The sequence below is a fragment of the Lepisma saccharinum genome, chromosome 16 (genome assembly GCF_977018435.1).
Source record: "Lepisma saccharinum chromosome 16, izLepSacc3.1, whole genome shotgun sequence".
Taxonomy (NCBI): Eukaryota; Metazoa; Arthropoda; class Insecta; order Zygentoma; family Lepismatidae; genus Lepisma; species Lepisma saccharinum.
The window spans coordinates 12,321,164-12,337,852 of NC_139244.1; the positions used below are offsets into that span (position 1 = coordinate 12,321,164).

The window sequence follows — 16,689 nt, forward strand, 5'->3', positions numbered from 1 at the left end:
CAAATTTTAAGGCATAAAATGAAAGACCATTCAATTATGAAAATGTTCTAGGGAGAAAATTAATATAATTGTTGCTATGGCCACCGTGACGGTGTTTTGCTGTTCCCGCGAGAATAATAAAAATCAATGTAAACTAGCAAAATAATAATTTGGCCTAAGTAGGAGGGAGAGGATAAATTTGGCGATGGGAGGGCCAAAATCTGTTCTCGCTTCGAAAGCTGAAAACTCTAGCTACAGACAGCTCTGAACATTTGGCGTCAACTTCTAGTTCTTCAGGCCCATGCGCAGCGAGTTACTGCGCATGGCTCGCTGACTAGCCCGGGCGTAAAATCCAGAGATGTTGACCGAGCTCTACAAATCTGCCATTATCTCCGGGAGAGATGGACATTTTGATCCAGATGGCAATAAACGAGACAGAAATTACAAATCTAGGGACACACAACAAATATCACCTTACCTCTTGCCAGTTTCATATTTCTCCGCTTGCTTATGAAAATAATCGAGAAGGAAGTTGCACTTGTTAAGGGTTATGCCTTTTGAAACTCTCAAATTTCCTTCTGTACTGTATAATTTAGCAAGAAGCGTCTTGAACGTTGCTTGGAAACCTTCAGTTTTTGTTCCAGGCACGTCTAATCAACAATTAGTTCAATCTCAGTCTGAAGCTATGGGACTTGATTATTTCCTCTCTCCACACACACACACACACACACACACACACACACACACAATAGCGATGGGACTTGACGCGCCAGCCCCGTAGCGAGAGGTAGGCTTCATTCAAAGCTTTTTATTTTAAAGAACATGCGACAGATAAATTTTCACTTGGCAGAGGTATAATCTGGTTACATACCGCTGGGATTTTCTGTTTCCCAGGCATAAGACATAACTAACTAACTAACTCTCTAGCCTTCTTGAACCCGAAGGTTCATGGCTGCAGCAACACAGGCCTTCCATCTGTCCCTATCCTGAGCAAGATCTATATACTTTTTCCATCCCTACCAATTTCCTTTAGGTCCATCTCAACGTTATCCCTCCATCTTCGTCTTGGTCTTCCTTCTGGTCTCTTACCATCAGGTTTCCTAACAAGAATCCTATAAACTCGTCTTTCCTCTCCCATTCGTGCCACATGGCCTGCCCACCTAAGTCTTCTTGATTTAATCATTCTAATAATATCTGGACATGAATACAAATTATGTACTTCTAAATTATGTAACCTTCTCCACTCACCTGTCTCCAGACACTAAGACATAACTGAAATATTCGTAAATATGATAAACTTTGTTTTAATCAGAAATGCAAATTACGAATCTTTAAATATAACCTGAAGGTTGTAATGAGCTTTTATTTGTTTTCCTATTTGAAACGTTATAGGATGCAAATGTCACAAACCATGGTATAAGAAGAAATATCTAAGGATGCACATAAAATGTCAGTGCTTGGTAATTTTGGGGAGGAACGGAGACGCCAAAATATCTAGCTACGGGGCTGCGACGCGCTATCTGTCACCCAATGAAAAATCCGCTTGGTACGTCCTGTCCCTCCGAGGCCTGTTGCGTCATGCAGTTTTTAGTAATATGTTCTAAATTCTATTTTTTGTATTAATGAATAATGTATAATACAGTGCATATTTACCTTAGTGGGTCGAAAGCCATGCTCCAAAGAAGTTGTAATGTGTTCCTCCGCTTATTGTTGGACCTCTCCATTGTTGAAAAATCTTCATTCTGACCAGTAGAATATGTTGAATAACTCGTGTTACTATCTTAGGCATGAGTTCACAATTTCGGCAAAATGTTACTCTTCCAACGGATTACAAATAAAGGCAATAAGAGTTGTGTGTGTGTACACACTTTATACGTATACAAAGTAAACCTAAAGGAATCTTGATTTAAGCGAAATTTTAATATCATTTACTACAGTCTCGAAGAAGACGAAACTCACGGACAAAAAAACTTGTCTCGTCCCGATTGTTAAACTGTTGTTTCTGTGTCCGCATTGAAAACTGCATATTTGCTATTGAAAAAAACAAAAAAACGAAAATAGGCTCTTTTTTGTTGTTTTCAGAGTTAGATCAATTCAATGAACGTGCTAAAGTTTGTTTTCAAGTTCCCTTTACGCACAGATAGGCTAATCGGGACTGGATCTACTGCTTAAAGTGGGATGCGAAGCAGTATGTGTCTCCACCGGGTGCGGGGGTAGAAAGAGTAACTCAGTGGCGTGCCCAGGATTTTCGAAAGGAAGGGGGTTACGTGTACATATTTTTAAGTAGTCAGTCCTCATTTTGTCATATTTTCCTGCCTTTAACACTCTTTTTTTTTTTTTTTTTTTTTTAGAAATACTGGATCAAAAGGTGGGGGGTATAACCCACACCAACCCCTCTTGAGCACGCCACTGACAGAGTTTGTTTACACACACACACACACACACACACACACACACACACACACAAAGGTATGAGGATTACAGTAGGAGGACCAGGGTAGAAAGATGGGAGAGGAGCAGGATGAAAATTTTATCTTGAACCGCCTCTGACAAACGGGCCAGCTTAATAAACAAAGGAAGAAACTATTCTTAATAATAATGCTTATGAAATAAAGACAACAGCTTCTGATCTTTGTAGAGACTGCCTCCCCCAGTGCAGAAAAGTAAATGCGGCTTCTCCTTCAGATTAGGATCAATGGCTTGCCTGTTGTATAATAGAGGTCTCACTTCAATATTATTAATATTATTTATTATTATTGATGCCCTATATAGTAAAATTCTATGCTCATATGACGAAGTGGTTATAAATAACTCTTAAGTCGGGCTCGGAAGTTGATGTCTTGAAAAATCTTGAAAAATGACCCTATAGAATGACCTTGAAAATATTAAAAAATGACCAAAAGATCGTAAAAAAATACCTAAAAATAATTTTCGCTCTTAAAATGAAAGCTTGATTTTTTATCACAAATTACCAAATAGTAATTGGATAATTCAATAATTTGGTGGTTTTAAACTACTAACTTTACCAATTTAATTTTAAATTTACCACAATTATCATCTAATCCATTGCCAAACATTTCAGTTAAAAATAATATTTTGCTTTTCCATTGCCCGTATTTTTTATTAATGGCGAACTTGATAAAAATCCCATGTCAGGAAATTTAAATATGTAAGTTACGCTAGCAAATGCATTTAAATTTCACTAAATAACAGAGGAGAAAAGTAAATCCCCAAAAAAATTAAAAAATGCACCATACAGATACAGAAAGATGACAAAAAAAGGCCAAAAATTCAAAATAGAAAAAATGTTTTCTGGTTCTAACTGAAGGGAAATGACCTGATATCAGATTTAGCATTGTTTTCAAGGCTCAGAAAAAAAAAGATGATCTTTCATCAACGTAAGCCATATTCATAAGGTACTATGGCGCTGCAAGAGTGAATAATGTTTTCGGTTGAGAATAGGTCTCGAAAATGGGCAAGCACTCCCTGTAGCCACCCTTGCCTTCTTTCTCTGTCACTGACTGAACACCGGAACAGAATTTATATAGCATCATTGCTTCAGAGTACAACGGACTTAAACTTCAATTTGATTCTTACATGGTTTCACAAGAAAATGCACTAGAAGCAAGCATTATATTTGCGTAATACCGTACATGCAAAAGACGGATAGTGAAATCCATATGGTAATTGTCTAAATTGTTTATTTTTCAACTCGTCTGGCACATCGATCAAATGTTGCAACAGATCTACGCTAGATGTCTCTTGTAGAGGTGTAGTCAGGATTTTTTTTGAGTCGAGCCCAACTTGTAATGAATGAAAAGTGTTTTGGTGAAATGTTAGTGGATAATAATTTACAATGTACTTTTCACTGTACATATTAATTAATTGTGACTATTGTATTTATAAAATATAACTTTTTGGCAAAATGTTATCGAAAATAAACTATTACACTTACATAACCTCAGCCGTTAAATTGTTTGGCGCTTAATTTTACCTCTCACGAGAGGTATGCACGACTAGTGCAGTAATTTATTCAGAATTTTTCATTTGTGAGTGCATGTGTAAATTGGTCCTTCGTGGAAAGTTTTAAGGGGTTTTTCATGACTAATGTCTTAAAGGTGTTATCCAGGTTTTTACATACAGGGTGCAGATACAACATTTGCATGTTATTTCAGTTCAACTTCCTTTCATAACGTGAGCAAACCAACAAAAAAAAATGTTCTGGAATTCAACCCGTTAAAATCTATAAAGGTTAATTTTCATTAGAAAGAAAAGATATTGTAAAAGAATGTAATTTGGTAAATTTTAGAGAGGGGACCGGACCCGCTGACACCAATTCTTTCTTATTAAATTGAATGATATTTTTTCCTAGGAAAAACTTGGTAATTGGGAGAGCCTAAAACTTACGGGATTTCTATTCTTCAAGGCCTATGTCAACAGCTGCAATGCATTCAAATATGGTGGTAGCAAACTTCAACTGCCGTCTCATACGTATAATGTAATAAAATTACTGCTATTAAACGTATAAACTTGAAACCAAGGACTATGAAAGAGGAAACATCAGCAACCTAACGATGATAAATGAATTATGTTTTATTTAATTTTTTTTTATTAAAGTAGACATGTTAACTCGCAAGAACCATGGTCTCACAACGCTGCAAATATGCACCTATATTAAAACATGGTTACTTTAAAAAGGTAGCCAATATCTATTGAAGGTTAAAGAGCTCTAAATGTATAACACAGAGACAAATGGAGACCTACAGTTTGGAATTAGTATCACCACTAGAAGGGAGAAGAGAATACTAGTGAGAAAATGGAAGGAGGCCAAGGAAATAGAGAAGAACGGTGAAGAAGACACAATGAACTGGAATGGGGGAGTGAAGATAAACAAAGAATGGAAGAAGGTGTTAGAAAGACTGGAAAGGTCAAGAGAGAAAGAGGAGAGAAGAAGGAAGAAGAATGAAGGAAAAAGAGCGTGAGATAAAGACTCCAACCACATTCTAGATGGAAGAAAATATGTTTAGCCTTTAAGGTGAAAGTACAGTTGACAAGGGAAAGCCACCTGCTAGAATGTTCCAGAAAAACTTTCTAATAGTCTGGAGCGGAGCAATGTTTGTGTATATATATCGTCCTGTTTTGTACCTTGTTACATTTGTACTTGGTGCAGAGTCTGAAGAAGACCTTGCTAGAAGGTTGAAACATTACGTTTAGTTTATGTTTTATAATAAAATAAATTTCTGCCTTGGTCAGCATATTGAGTTTTTCATATCATGGAAACAAGGCTTAATGGTGTTATGCCTTATTTTGTTATTTTTTAGTGTTAATACTAAGATGAAATTTCATTGCGGAGAGGAAGATTTTAATACACTTATGTACACAGTGGTACTGGAAATGTTGGATGAGCCTATTAACCGTCTTATCATACATGGGAATGCATAATATAACATAACACTTATAAAGGAAACATGGGGGGGGGGGGGCAGGGGTCGAACCGGTCTGCCCATCCCCTTGGAAATTTGCTTCGTTCATTTCAAGTTACAAGGGGGCAGAAACTATGTTATTTTTATTATTAATAACAGAAATATAGCTCATTTAGTTAGTATTCAAACAGAATAACCAAAGTAAAAAGTGTGTTGGAGCGAAAAAAATTAGTGTAAAATGCAGGAACCAATTCATCCTTTCTTATTCTACCATTTAATGTAAAGATTAAATGGCTTCACTATTTTTAAAATTACAAAAATGAGATTTTTGTGTCAGAGGAAATAGAGTAAACTTTAGACTAAAATTTTCCCTAACTTTTAAAGCTTTTTCTTGACATAGTTGTGTAAAAGCTATTCATAAGAATTGAGTAACTATACATTTCAGTACAGTAACTGCATGAAATATTTTTTTAAAAAAATGAAAAACAGTTGTGATGGATCGAGTATAATAATAATAATAATACTTTGGAATAGAACGGGTATATTTTTATTATTTATGATTATTTTTACTGTTCAAGTTTCAGCAGAGACCTGACACCTCCCCTCAAAAAATTCTGGCGACGCCCATGAGAGGAAAAGACTCGTATTTTGCTGTTGACGACTGCACGCTCCGCAACTCGCTGTGTGTAGACAGAAATACAGGTACGGACTATCTCCTGAACATGGAGAAAGTGAGGCATCGATACGCGAGAACTCCTCCTAAAACCATGTTGACGTGACCAAATAACAGGAACTCTTGTTGTGAAGTCGAGTCAGGGAGAATATGATTAGTCTTTTGTTTTCACAGGAAAACATCCTCATCTGGCATTAGTCTCGACAACGTCTTTTTTTTTTTTTTTTTTTTTTTCGAAAACTTCTTTCGTTTCTCTGCTCAAATTCTAAATTATGCAAAACTAGATAGAATTCTGTGAATCTTCCTGTCAACTGATGTCCACATACTTGTGATAAATAAAAGCATATTTACCCGCTGTGAGACGACATTATAACAATAATGTACAAAAGAGAATACAATCCGAGGGAATACTCTAGAAGGAATTAAAATACAAGGTTCGCCCATAAAAAAACAGAACTTTTTTTAGGAAAGAGAACAAGTAATTACCTTCAACTGACTTTATCACCTTCAAAATAATCACCAGAGGAGGCAATGCACTTTGACCAGCGTTTGTACAGGTCTTGGAAACACTGTTGGTAGTCATTGACAGCAAGTGTTCGCAAAATACGCGTAACATTTAATTTAATGTCCGCGACGTCGTCAAATCTTCCCCCTTTCATAGCCATCTTAAGCTTGGGAAAAAGGAAAAAAAATCAGCAGGCGATAAGTCCGGAGAATATGGAGGATGATTGATCACTGTCACTGAATGCTAAGCAAGGTATTGTTGTACAGACAATGCGGTATGAGGCCGAGCATTATCGTGTAACAGAAACTATTGGCCAGAATCACAGAGGTCCTTCCCAACCCGCTTCATCCTGTTTCCGAGTCGACCAAGCACTTCCTTGTAATACCACTGATTGATTGTTTGGTTTTCAGGGACAAATTCATGGTGGATCAGTCCTTGGGAATCAAGAAATGCGATCAGCAGCACCTTTGTCTTCGATTTCGACACTCGTGCTTTTTTCTTTACGGGCGAGAACTGTCCTTTCCACTGCGCACTCTGTCTTTTTGTTTCGGGGTCATATTGTAAACACCAGGTTTCATCTCCCGCCACGATGCACTTGAGGAAGTTGTTGTCCTGGTCCGCAGTTGCCATCAAATCCTCACACCACTCCTACCCTTTGTCTATTTCTCGTTCCATCTTGGTGCGCGTATTTTGTACGCCGCCTGCACACGACCTGCATCTGACGCACGCTTGTCCCGATACCGACTGCCTGTAACAAGTTGGATATAGCTCTTTGCAGTGTTGCCAGAATACGGTTCCTTTTTATTTGGTTTGGTTCTTGCTTTTGGCAGTTCGGTTTCTTTATGGACGGACCTTGTATGATCATACTTTTTTTCGAAACGAGGGCTGTTTTTTTTAAAAGTCCTTCTTGAAGGTCCAATGCAATATCAAATGAAGGGCTTGTGTGTAAAACATGGTAAGTGACATTTTGGTAATTTTTTAGTTACAATGTAAAATGTGCCATCCTTCAATTTTCGAGAAAAATTGCCATGTTATACAATTTGCATTGGGCTCAGTGAAGCTATGTGGAATTGGTAAACACAACACGAAAACAATTTATTTACAGTGTAGCTTCTAATAACCTTTTTTCTTAACGAACCCAGAAATGACCAAAATGTCAGTTACCATGTTTTACGCCCCAACCCTTCAAATATCCACCAAGAAGCATGTCCAAGATTCATTTCCTCTCCTACACTCCTATAGCTTGACCTAATAGCAGCTGTGGAGCAGATTAGAGGGGGGGGGGGCGGTAACGGCGAAGCCCCTGACACGCCCAAAGAGGTGATCATCCCTCCACAATGTGTAGAATTAAGTGATCACCCATCCCAGAGACATCTAGCAGTATCAATAAATTGCCTTTTAACACAAAGATAAATGGAAATCATCTCCCTTCGATAGGTAAAACGGCGATCGCCTTCTCGGCAGTCAAGAACTCTAAAATTAACAATATATCGTCAATTAACATGATAAAAAATGACGATCGTCGCCCGTATGACAGCTAAAATTAAGCGATCGTCTCCGGAGACGGCAATTAAGACTAACAATAAACTTTGAGGGTGAGAGCAAAACGATTAAAGCTCACCTTTTGCATCCTGTAGACGGACTTCAACTTTCTATATTGTTGTGTAAGATTGAAAACACACAAAGAAGGGATGCTGTATCGCAGTTCAGCGCGTCGTTCCTGTAGCACAGGTTGAATTGATTGAATTGTTGTTTTAAGTCCACTTTATGAACAGAAAGGCTAATCGGGACTGGACCTACAGTTCAAAGTGTAATCTGAACCACTGTGCCATGTGCCTCCACCGCGTATCAAACCCGGGATCCCTTGATTACAAGGCGACGACGTTACCACTACGAGCCAGCCACCGTGGCGGAGTGGTTAGCACATCGCGCTACGACGCCAGGGGTTACGGATTCTAATCCCAGCCTGGGCATGGATGTTTGTGAGTGTCCATTCATCAATTTCATCATATCATCATATCATCACTCATCCCTACCTTCGCAAATTAGCCAAAAGTGGGACAAAAGCAAAGTAAAATAAAGCAAATCAATCAATCAATGTTACGACTACGCCATCGGAGAGGCCCCTGCAGCACAGGTTTACCGAGCAAGAATTTGCTCTTCGGAAATTCATGAGCATTGAGCAAGCTCAGGGATCTAGAAACGAATTTAGCTAGGACCAAACAATGGAATTGACTTAAACTTTCCTGCTCCTCCAGTAGTAGGTAACACGCAGTGTTTTCGAAGCAACCTACGCTTTTCCTCACTTATATAGCATGAATGGCCCTGGCATAGATTTGTGAATGAGGATCCCCAGTCTCGTTTTCATCTCGTAGTTCGTTTCACTTTGGAATTATGTAAACAAACATAATCTGTGTATCAATAATCTCCCGTGTGTTTGAGTAAGTTGAATAGTAAAGCATTTTCGAGCTAGGCCAAATTTCCGTGTACATTATCCTCCAACTTGCTAATATCGAACAAGACGAAACGGTCCGTTTTGGTTTTTGTTATTTAGTGTAGCTTTTCTGTAACTTTTGCCTAATCTCGACGATGAGTCGAGGTCGGGATTCGAACCCGGGACCTCTTGCTTCGTAGCGCGATGTGCTAACCACTCCCCCGTTGAGGTGGACACGAGACTCTCGGCCCGTAATCCTAGTCTGGAGAAATCTCAGAAAGTCCTGTCCCGATATCGTCTCCCTAAGTCTCAAAGTGTCCCGTCTCGTTCTCGACCCCACTCAACGCATTGTTATCGATCATTATATCAACCTCATATGGATGCATAATTACACGACATCTTACGGATTCAGGAATATTTCACACAAATATATCCACAAAGTTACCAATTCTATCCACGTGGACATTACTCAAGTTAATGAATAATTATTATATTAGAATTATTAATTTTTAAGAGCCTAGCGTTGAAATAATATAACAAAAGCAGTTTACAATACAGTTGCGCACTCTGTTGCTGAAATTGTCACTCACGATAAGATCAACACGAGCACCTTTAACAACCGACCCTCACCACTTGGAGTGAGATTAAATGGTCGAACACACATTCCCGGCACTGTCTGGTCGCTTAGTGACAATGTTTTTGTTTTTAGTTACCCGTGAAGATAACCGTCATGGTATGGTTAGGGACGTGTTAAAGAAATGCAGCCCCTGGTAAAAGAGGCGGGGCTCTAATATGTAGGTAACCTTCGTCTATCCTTCAACATCGACCCACATGAATGTGGATTTGCGATATTATTTAAGGGGATGAGGCACAGTTTTGCATTTGTCAAAATGAGCGTGCATTAGAAATAACAGAGCAGCGAGTTCTAGAATATGGATTACCTCACCTCAGAGAATCTTTAGGTTCATTATTAAAGTACATGAAGCTCTTTCAAAATACCAGTAATAAACGTGTTATGGAGAATGGAAATTTTTGTTCCTCAGCTTAAAGTCTTTACTAATCAGAGGAATGTTTCGGCGCTTTTCGCAACCATAGGCGTACGCACGGGGGTGTAAGGAGGGGCAATTGCCCTCCTAATCATGAACGTCCGCAGATTTCTCCCATTGAGGGACAAGCAAAGCATTTTTTCCAGGGGAGTAAACGAGGTATCCCCCTCAAAAAACACCACTTGAGTTTGAAATGATCACGTTCCTGCATCCCCATTACAATAATTCATGTAAATTTCTGTGACTGATGTAAATTATGTGTGTCAAATATGTACTTTTAGGTTAACATTCATTTTCCAGGGGCAGGTGGGGCCATTCATGCCTCCCCCCTCCGGAAGTTCATGCTCTATATACTTTCACCTAGAAATTTAGTGTAGAGGAATCTTATCGCCATTATTAAACGATATTATAATACTCTTAGAGAAAATGAAGTATTTTCAAGTATGAAGGTTCCAAGCAACTACGGGGAGGGGTATGCAATATTTCATGCGTAATTGAACTATAATACGCCTAGAATGACACTAAGGGGATTTTCACATGGTCAGGACACACACTTTAAATACGCCTCTGTTTTGTACCCGTAAATACAGTAAAACAGTGAGATGGAATGTGTTTTTTTCTTTCCCGACTAAACTTTCATCACGGTTTTTGCCCACAGGCGGCAACTTCATATAAATATTGGTGGGGAGGGGGGTGGGGGATGCAAGATTGACAACAATACATTTTTTACGTTCTGGAGGAATTTTTAGGGGCAGAAAGTGTCTTGACCCCACCCCCTATGTTTTGCCTGCCCACTAATCAGAGAGTCTGCGCACGCGTATGAGCTATACTACATCCCAGAAGCCACCTAGTAGTATAACTGGTTCAATTGATCCTCACTTGATCTATGCTCTTGGGAAACTTTACAAGGAAGTAAAATCTGTTTAAAATGAGTTCAAAATTGTAGAATGAAACCTAGAGCTTTATCTGTTCCGGATTTTCCATGTTTTCAAAACTGAAAACTAATCTTGAAGTTATTTCTTGAATATTGTTTTTCTTACTGGGTTATGAAAATTTTATGTTAAAAATTGTGAGCTTGTGGCCTATTCTCAAATGGAATGGCCTTTATATGTAAATATATATTTACATATATTTTTTGTGTGCCTGTGCGTGTTTCTGTCCGAGTGCGTAGGTTGAAGTTTGTACCATCCCAAATCAAAAAATGTTCCAACGTCCGATTCGAACCACCAATAGGATTCCTCAGAAACTGTCCCATTGGCTTTGATCTTGCAGTGAACAGAGAATAAATCATCTCCATGTGGAGGCCTTACCATGATTAATGATTAATAATAATAATAATACAAGTAACAATAATAATAGTAGTACTACAGCGGACATTTTCCTCATAGATATGCAGAGCAAATATTACTTAAGCAAATAAAATGGCACAGTGGCAGACATTCGTATAATATGATCAATTTCTGAAATAGGTACAATTGCGGCTTATATTGTATAATAATAAACATGATCAAGTAGTAGGACTGCATATGTCGACCTTGGATATCAACCGCCTTCAGTATTTGCATTTCCAATGTCACTTTGTCGCAACTGGGTCACCGGATCGATGTGCAAATGTCCCTCGTACGCAGACAATAGGTGACCGGCAGAAAATCTATTCAGTGTGTTGATGACGTCACGAAATCCGCCTCCGACTGTCAAATCCCACTGTGACCCAAAGAAAGGCGAAAGAAAGGACACGCAAGGGAATCCTAAGATGGACAAAAATAGGTTGATGTTTACAACGAAACCGTACAGATCTTTGCAGCAGAATCACCAACGTATCCTGAACGTTTGCAACCTGAAACACATGTTGATTGAACTGGCTGCATAAGTTTAAGGATGTTTTTTATTGACGATTTGAGGAAAGGAGGATTGAATTTTCGTTCCACTTTATGCACAGACAGGCTAATTGGGATTGGACCTACAGTTCAAAGTGGGATGCGAACCACTATATGCCCCCACCGGGTATCGAATCCGGAACCCTTGGATTACAAGCAGATGAGGAGGAGCGAGAAGAGATCGTTTCCTCTACTGCTCTGTCGTCGAGCAAAAGGAGTGGGTAATGCAATCAGCTGCTTCCATGAAATGCTGCCCCTGCGTTGCACCATGTTCGGCTTTCTTCGACACGTCATTGTCATATTTATTCAGTATCAAGTGATTGTACCATCATGAAGTGGAAAACCGTATTCGTCATATAAAGGAAGGAAATAATAGTGTCGATTGAATATATTTTCATTCGATACAGCATTTGTATATTGTGTTTTACGTATTTTCCCTCAGTTTTCTGCCACTTTTGGCTAATTGCTACGAAGAAGATGAATGATGATTAGATCAAGTTGATGAAATATACTCACAAGAAAAAAATTGAACTTCAGTGATGAGATCGCTTCAAATTGGCAGTTGGATTTACTATAGAGTTGTGGAGAATAGCATCTCGTAACCTCAGAGCCATCTCGTGTTCATGTTTTCATTTAGGTTCATCACCCCTGTTTCGCTAGAAGAGTGTGGAAAGTAATAAGTAATATAAGCATGAGTGTCTGCAGAAAATTCTGTAAACAGGGTCAGAATGGAAACATTGTGGGGAATATTGTCGTCGCTTACTTGTTACTGTGTCAAAGGAACGTTTTAACGGAGATAAATGTAGTACACGAGTGCAGAGATTAAGGATGAGAGAAGGAGAAACTGAGTGAAATAAGGATGACAGTCACACACAAAATCCTTAGAAAAATAATTGGATGAGGAGACAGGTAAGTGGAGAAGGTTACATAATTCAGAACTGCATAATTTGTATTCATGTCCAGATATTATTAGAATAATTAAATCGAGAAGACTTAGGTGGGCAGGCCATATGGCACGAATGGGAGAGGAGATAAGAGTTTAGAGGATTCTTGTTGGGAAACCTGATGGTAAGAGACGTGTAGGAAGACCAAGACGAAGATGGAGGGGTAACGTTGAGATGGAAAAGATGGAAAAAATTGGACTGATCTTGCCCAGGATAGGGTCAGATGGAAGGCATGTGTTGCTGCAGCCATAAACCTTCGGGTTTAAGAAGGCTAGAGAGTTAGTTAGAGTTAGATACATAGGAAAGATAAAGAAGAAATAAGAGACATGCATACAGAGAGAGGGAGAAATGAGAGACAAATAAGAAGCTAAGGACAGAAAGGGAAAGAAAAAACAGTAAGAAGAAGAGAAGGAAAACAAAAAAAAAGAGAACAATATGAGAAAGAGAGAGAGAGGAAGAAAGAGAGAGAGCAGGAGAATTGAGAGAGAAAAAGCAAGGAAGAACATGAAGACCAAAAAATAAATCGACGAAATATAGATTATGTATGCCATCATTCTTATACAAGGAAAGGTCAGACCTGCCGATCTCCATGGATCCCGGGTTCGATCCCGGCATGGGTGTTCTTGGTGAATGCCCCTTCGTCAAATTCATGATATCATAGCTCATCCTCATCTTCGCGGTTAGCCAAAAGTAGCAGAAAAGCAAAGTAAAATAAACCAAATCAATCAATCAAATGAAGAGATTATCATGTACCCCCCCCTTTTTCTGGCGCCTATGAACATAAGTAACATCAGTTGAAGAACTGAATGTGGAAGAGGCATAAATAACGAGTTGGTGTTTTAAGTCCACTTTATACACAGTAAAGCTAATCGGGACTTGACCTACAGTTTAAAGTGGGATCTGAACCACAATGTGCCTGCACCGGGTATCGAGCCCGATACCTCTTGATTATAAGGCGACGACGCTACCACTATGCCATCGGGGATGTCTGCATAAGCAACGAAACAAAACAACTGAATGTCAACCTATTTAATTAGTATTTTTACAGAGCCCTCTGTTGTCATCATTGACATTACAAAAATACCCTTGCGTGTTATGTAATGCGCCAATCTGTTGTGTAATGCGGGTTTGCCTGACTATGAGACTCGCTTCAAAGTGATTGCTTAGTTGCGCTTCTCGGTGGAGTCACTTTTTTAGAGCATTGCACCGTCCTGTGTGAACAGATTATTACAGGTACTAGGCGGGTGTATATGAGTGAGTCAGTTAGACGAAGTGAACAATCATTGGTTGATCAAATGACCTCAGTCAAATAACCTTAGAACTTGTATCATACCAGGGAACGGATTTATATTGTAGTAAAAATGTGCTAAATGTGTAAATACATATTTAGTTATTTTCATCAAAATAGGAGTTAAATATAGCCTTAAAATTGTAAATATTTACCTTTTTAAGAATATAACACTACATGAACTACATAAAATACAGTCTCGGCATTGTAACTATTACCGTGACTGTCTTAAAGAGAAACCAGTAGCGAATCCCGTACGTGTGGCACATAATCGTTGCTTCTGGCGCTGCTGTCGTGACTGTCTTGAAGAGAAACCAGAAACGAATCCCGTACGTATGCCAAAAAATCGTTGCTTCTGGTGCTTCTGTCGTGACTGTCTTGAAGAGAAACCAGAAGCGAATCCCGTACGTGTGCCACAAAATCGTTGCTTCTGGTGCTCCTGTCGTGACTATCTTGAAGAGAAACCAGAAGCAAATCCCGTACGTGTGCCACAAAATCGTTGCTTCTGGTGTTCCTGTCGTGACTATCTTGAAGAGAAACCAGAAGCGAATCTCGTACGTGTGCCACAAAATCGTTGCTTCTTGCGCTGCTGTCGTGACTGTCTTGAAGAGAAACCAGATGCGAATCCCGTACGTGTGCCAAAAAATCGTTGCTTCTGGTGCTCCTGTCGTGACTGTCTTGAAGAGGAACCAGATGCGAATCCCGTACGTGTGCCAAAAAATCGTTGCTTCTGGTGCTCCTGTCGTGACTGTCTTGAAGAGGAACCAGATGCGAATCCCTTACGTGTGCCACAAAATCGTTGCTTCTGGCGCTAATGACGATCACACAACTAGTAGCGAGGGTGGGGTTCGCAGTGGGCTGTTCGATTTTGGACTCTCTTCCAACTTTGCCAAAATTACGTTTGTAACAACCAGGAGCCGAAGCTTGAGCGCTCATTCTCTATTGTTGACAACAATTGTGAACAAACATGAATTTCAAGTGTGTTACAATAGCAAAAGCAAACAGTTGGGAAGTGTAAAATTGAAATACGTATATACTGTATGTGTTCGGGTGACAGAAAACTTGAAATTAACGCAATTGGAGGGTATAAAAAAGGTCGTCCATTTTCGCTTGTTTAACCTCGCTTCGGACTTTGTCAGTTAAGCCTGAATCACACGAAACTGGATTTCCAGTAGGAATGCCCTAGTTGGCGCTAGACTGGCTACCTATTTCCTAGTTTTCGCCTCGCACGATACTTGTTACCGCGTACTTGTCGATCGACTTTTGTTCCCATAAGACATTGCGCAGAACAGACAATCTGTACTGTAAAGATGAACGAGCAATTTGAAGAATGTTGTAGGAGAATTACTGCTTTGTGATTTTATTAAAAATTAAAAAAGAAAAGTATGGACTAGAGATTGGCTCGAAAAAAATATAGAGTAGTAATCAATGCGTACCAAACAAGCTTTTTAATTAACTCGGGCATGCATATTCAATATTCATACATGAGATTCGCAGGATTCATTCAGAAATTAGAAAAAAATTAAACATTTAATTTAAAACACTTGTAATAATAAGGATTTTCAATTTCGGCTAATTTTATTTGTCACGTACACATCTCATCGCTTTGCATAAATACCTAAATATTAATAAACTGAACACGAATGCACTGCACGTCATCTCGTTGCTTTCTTTTTATCGAGAAACAATAACAAAAACATCCAACACTCAGAAACCACAGACAAAAAACTCCCCTTTGCAAACTCACAGATTTTCTTCACATGCCCAAACTTTGCTCTGATTGGCTGTTCCATTGAATCCAGTCGAGGAGAGCCAGTAGCAATTTGAACATCTCGTATTACTCCAAACCAGTCAAGCAGCCAGCCAGGCAGCCATCACATCCGGGCAGGTAGTCAGTTCAGCGCCAAGTAACTGGATTTCCAGTTCCGTGTAATACGTCCTTTATTCGCAAGAAATGCACCCAACTCTTTCGGTTACACGGGGACATGTAGTTATTGCGCGATTATGGAGTATATGTTGAGAAATGTCCTGAAATATGGAAATAATATGCAAAAATAACTAAAATATGTAAAATATGGGCCAAAATATGTACGAAAAGAAGAACGAAATTTCTCGAATCTACATGCCATGATGCACGAAGATAATACAAAATATATATGATTTTTGCTTCGTACGTAAATATGTATATACATATAAATCTGTTCCCTGTATTTAACTAATGCTTTCATTTTTCGTGTTGTTGTGCGCCATTGTTCTAAGGCTTCGCCAAAGACTGGATCACTAGACGAGATTTGATAGTCTCGGCCTAATTTTTCTCGAGTTGTAAGTGTGTGTGTTTGTGTAATTGTAGTTCTATTACATCAAGTAATACCAGATCGTTATTTGTAATGTATGTTTTATCACATATCTACAATACAGTTTCGTTTTGTAATCCCTTCATTTTTTTTTCTCTTTGAAGTGGAATCCCTTTCCATATGGAGGTCCTGGGTTGAAACCACCCTCCTCCTTACCTCCGTTCAC

The 16,689-nt window shown here is 39.0% G+C and overlaps 1 protein-coding gene across 4 annotated transcripts in view; it reads right to left on the reverse strand.

Moving 5' to 3' along the window:
• LOC145999917 (cyclin-dependent kinase-like 4) overlaps positions 1-16,689 on the reverse strand; it is a 145,401-nt gene that overhangs the window by 64,601 nt on the left and 64,111 nt on the right. The window contains exon 1 of one of the 4 annotated variants that reach the window (XM_083137195.1): positions 1,633-1,712. The exons of 2 other annotated variants lie outside the window; for them this stretch is intronic. In XM_083137195.1, coding sequence (XP_082993321.1) covers positions 1,633-1,703 — 71 coding nt within the window. In that variant the 5' untranslated portion in view covers positions 1,704-1,712. Of the gene's footprint in view, positions 1-457; positions 591-1,632; positions 1,713-16,689 lie in introns of those variants that run through there. One more of the 4 variants, XM_083137198.1, reaches the window with a different exon arrangement.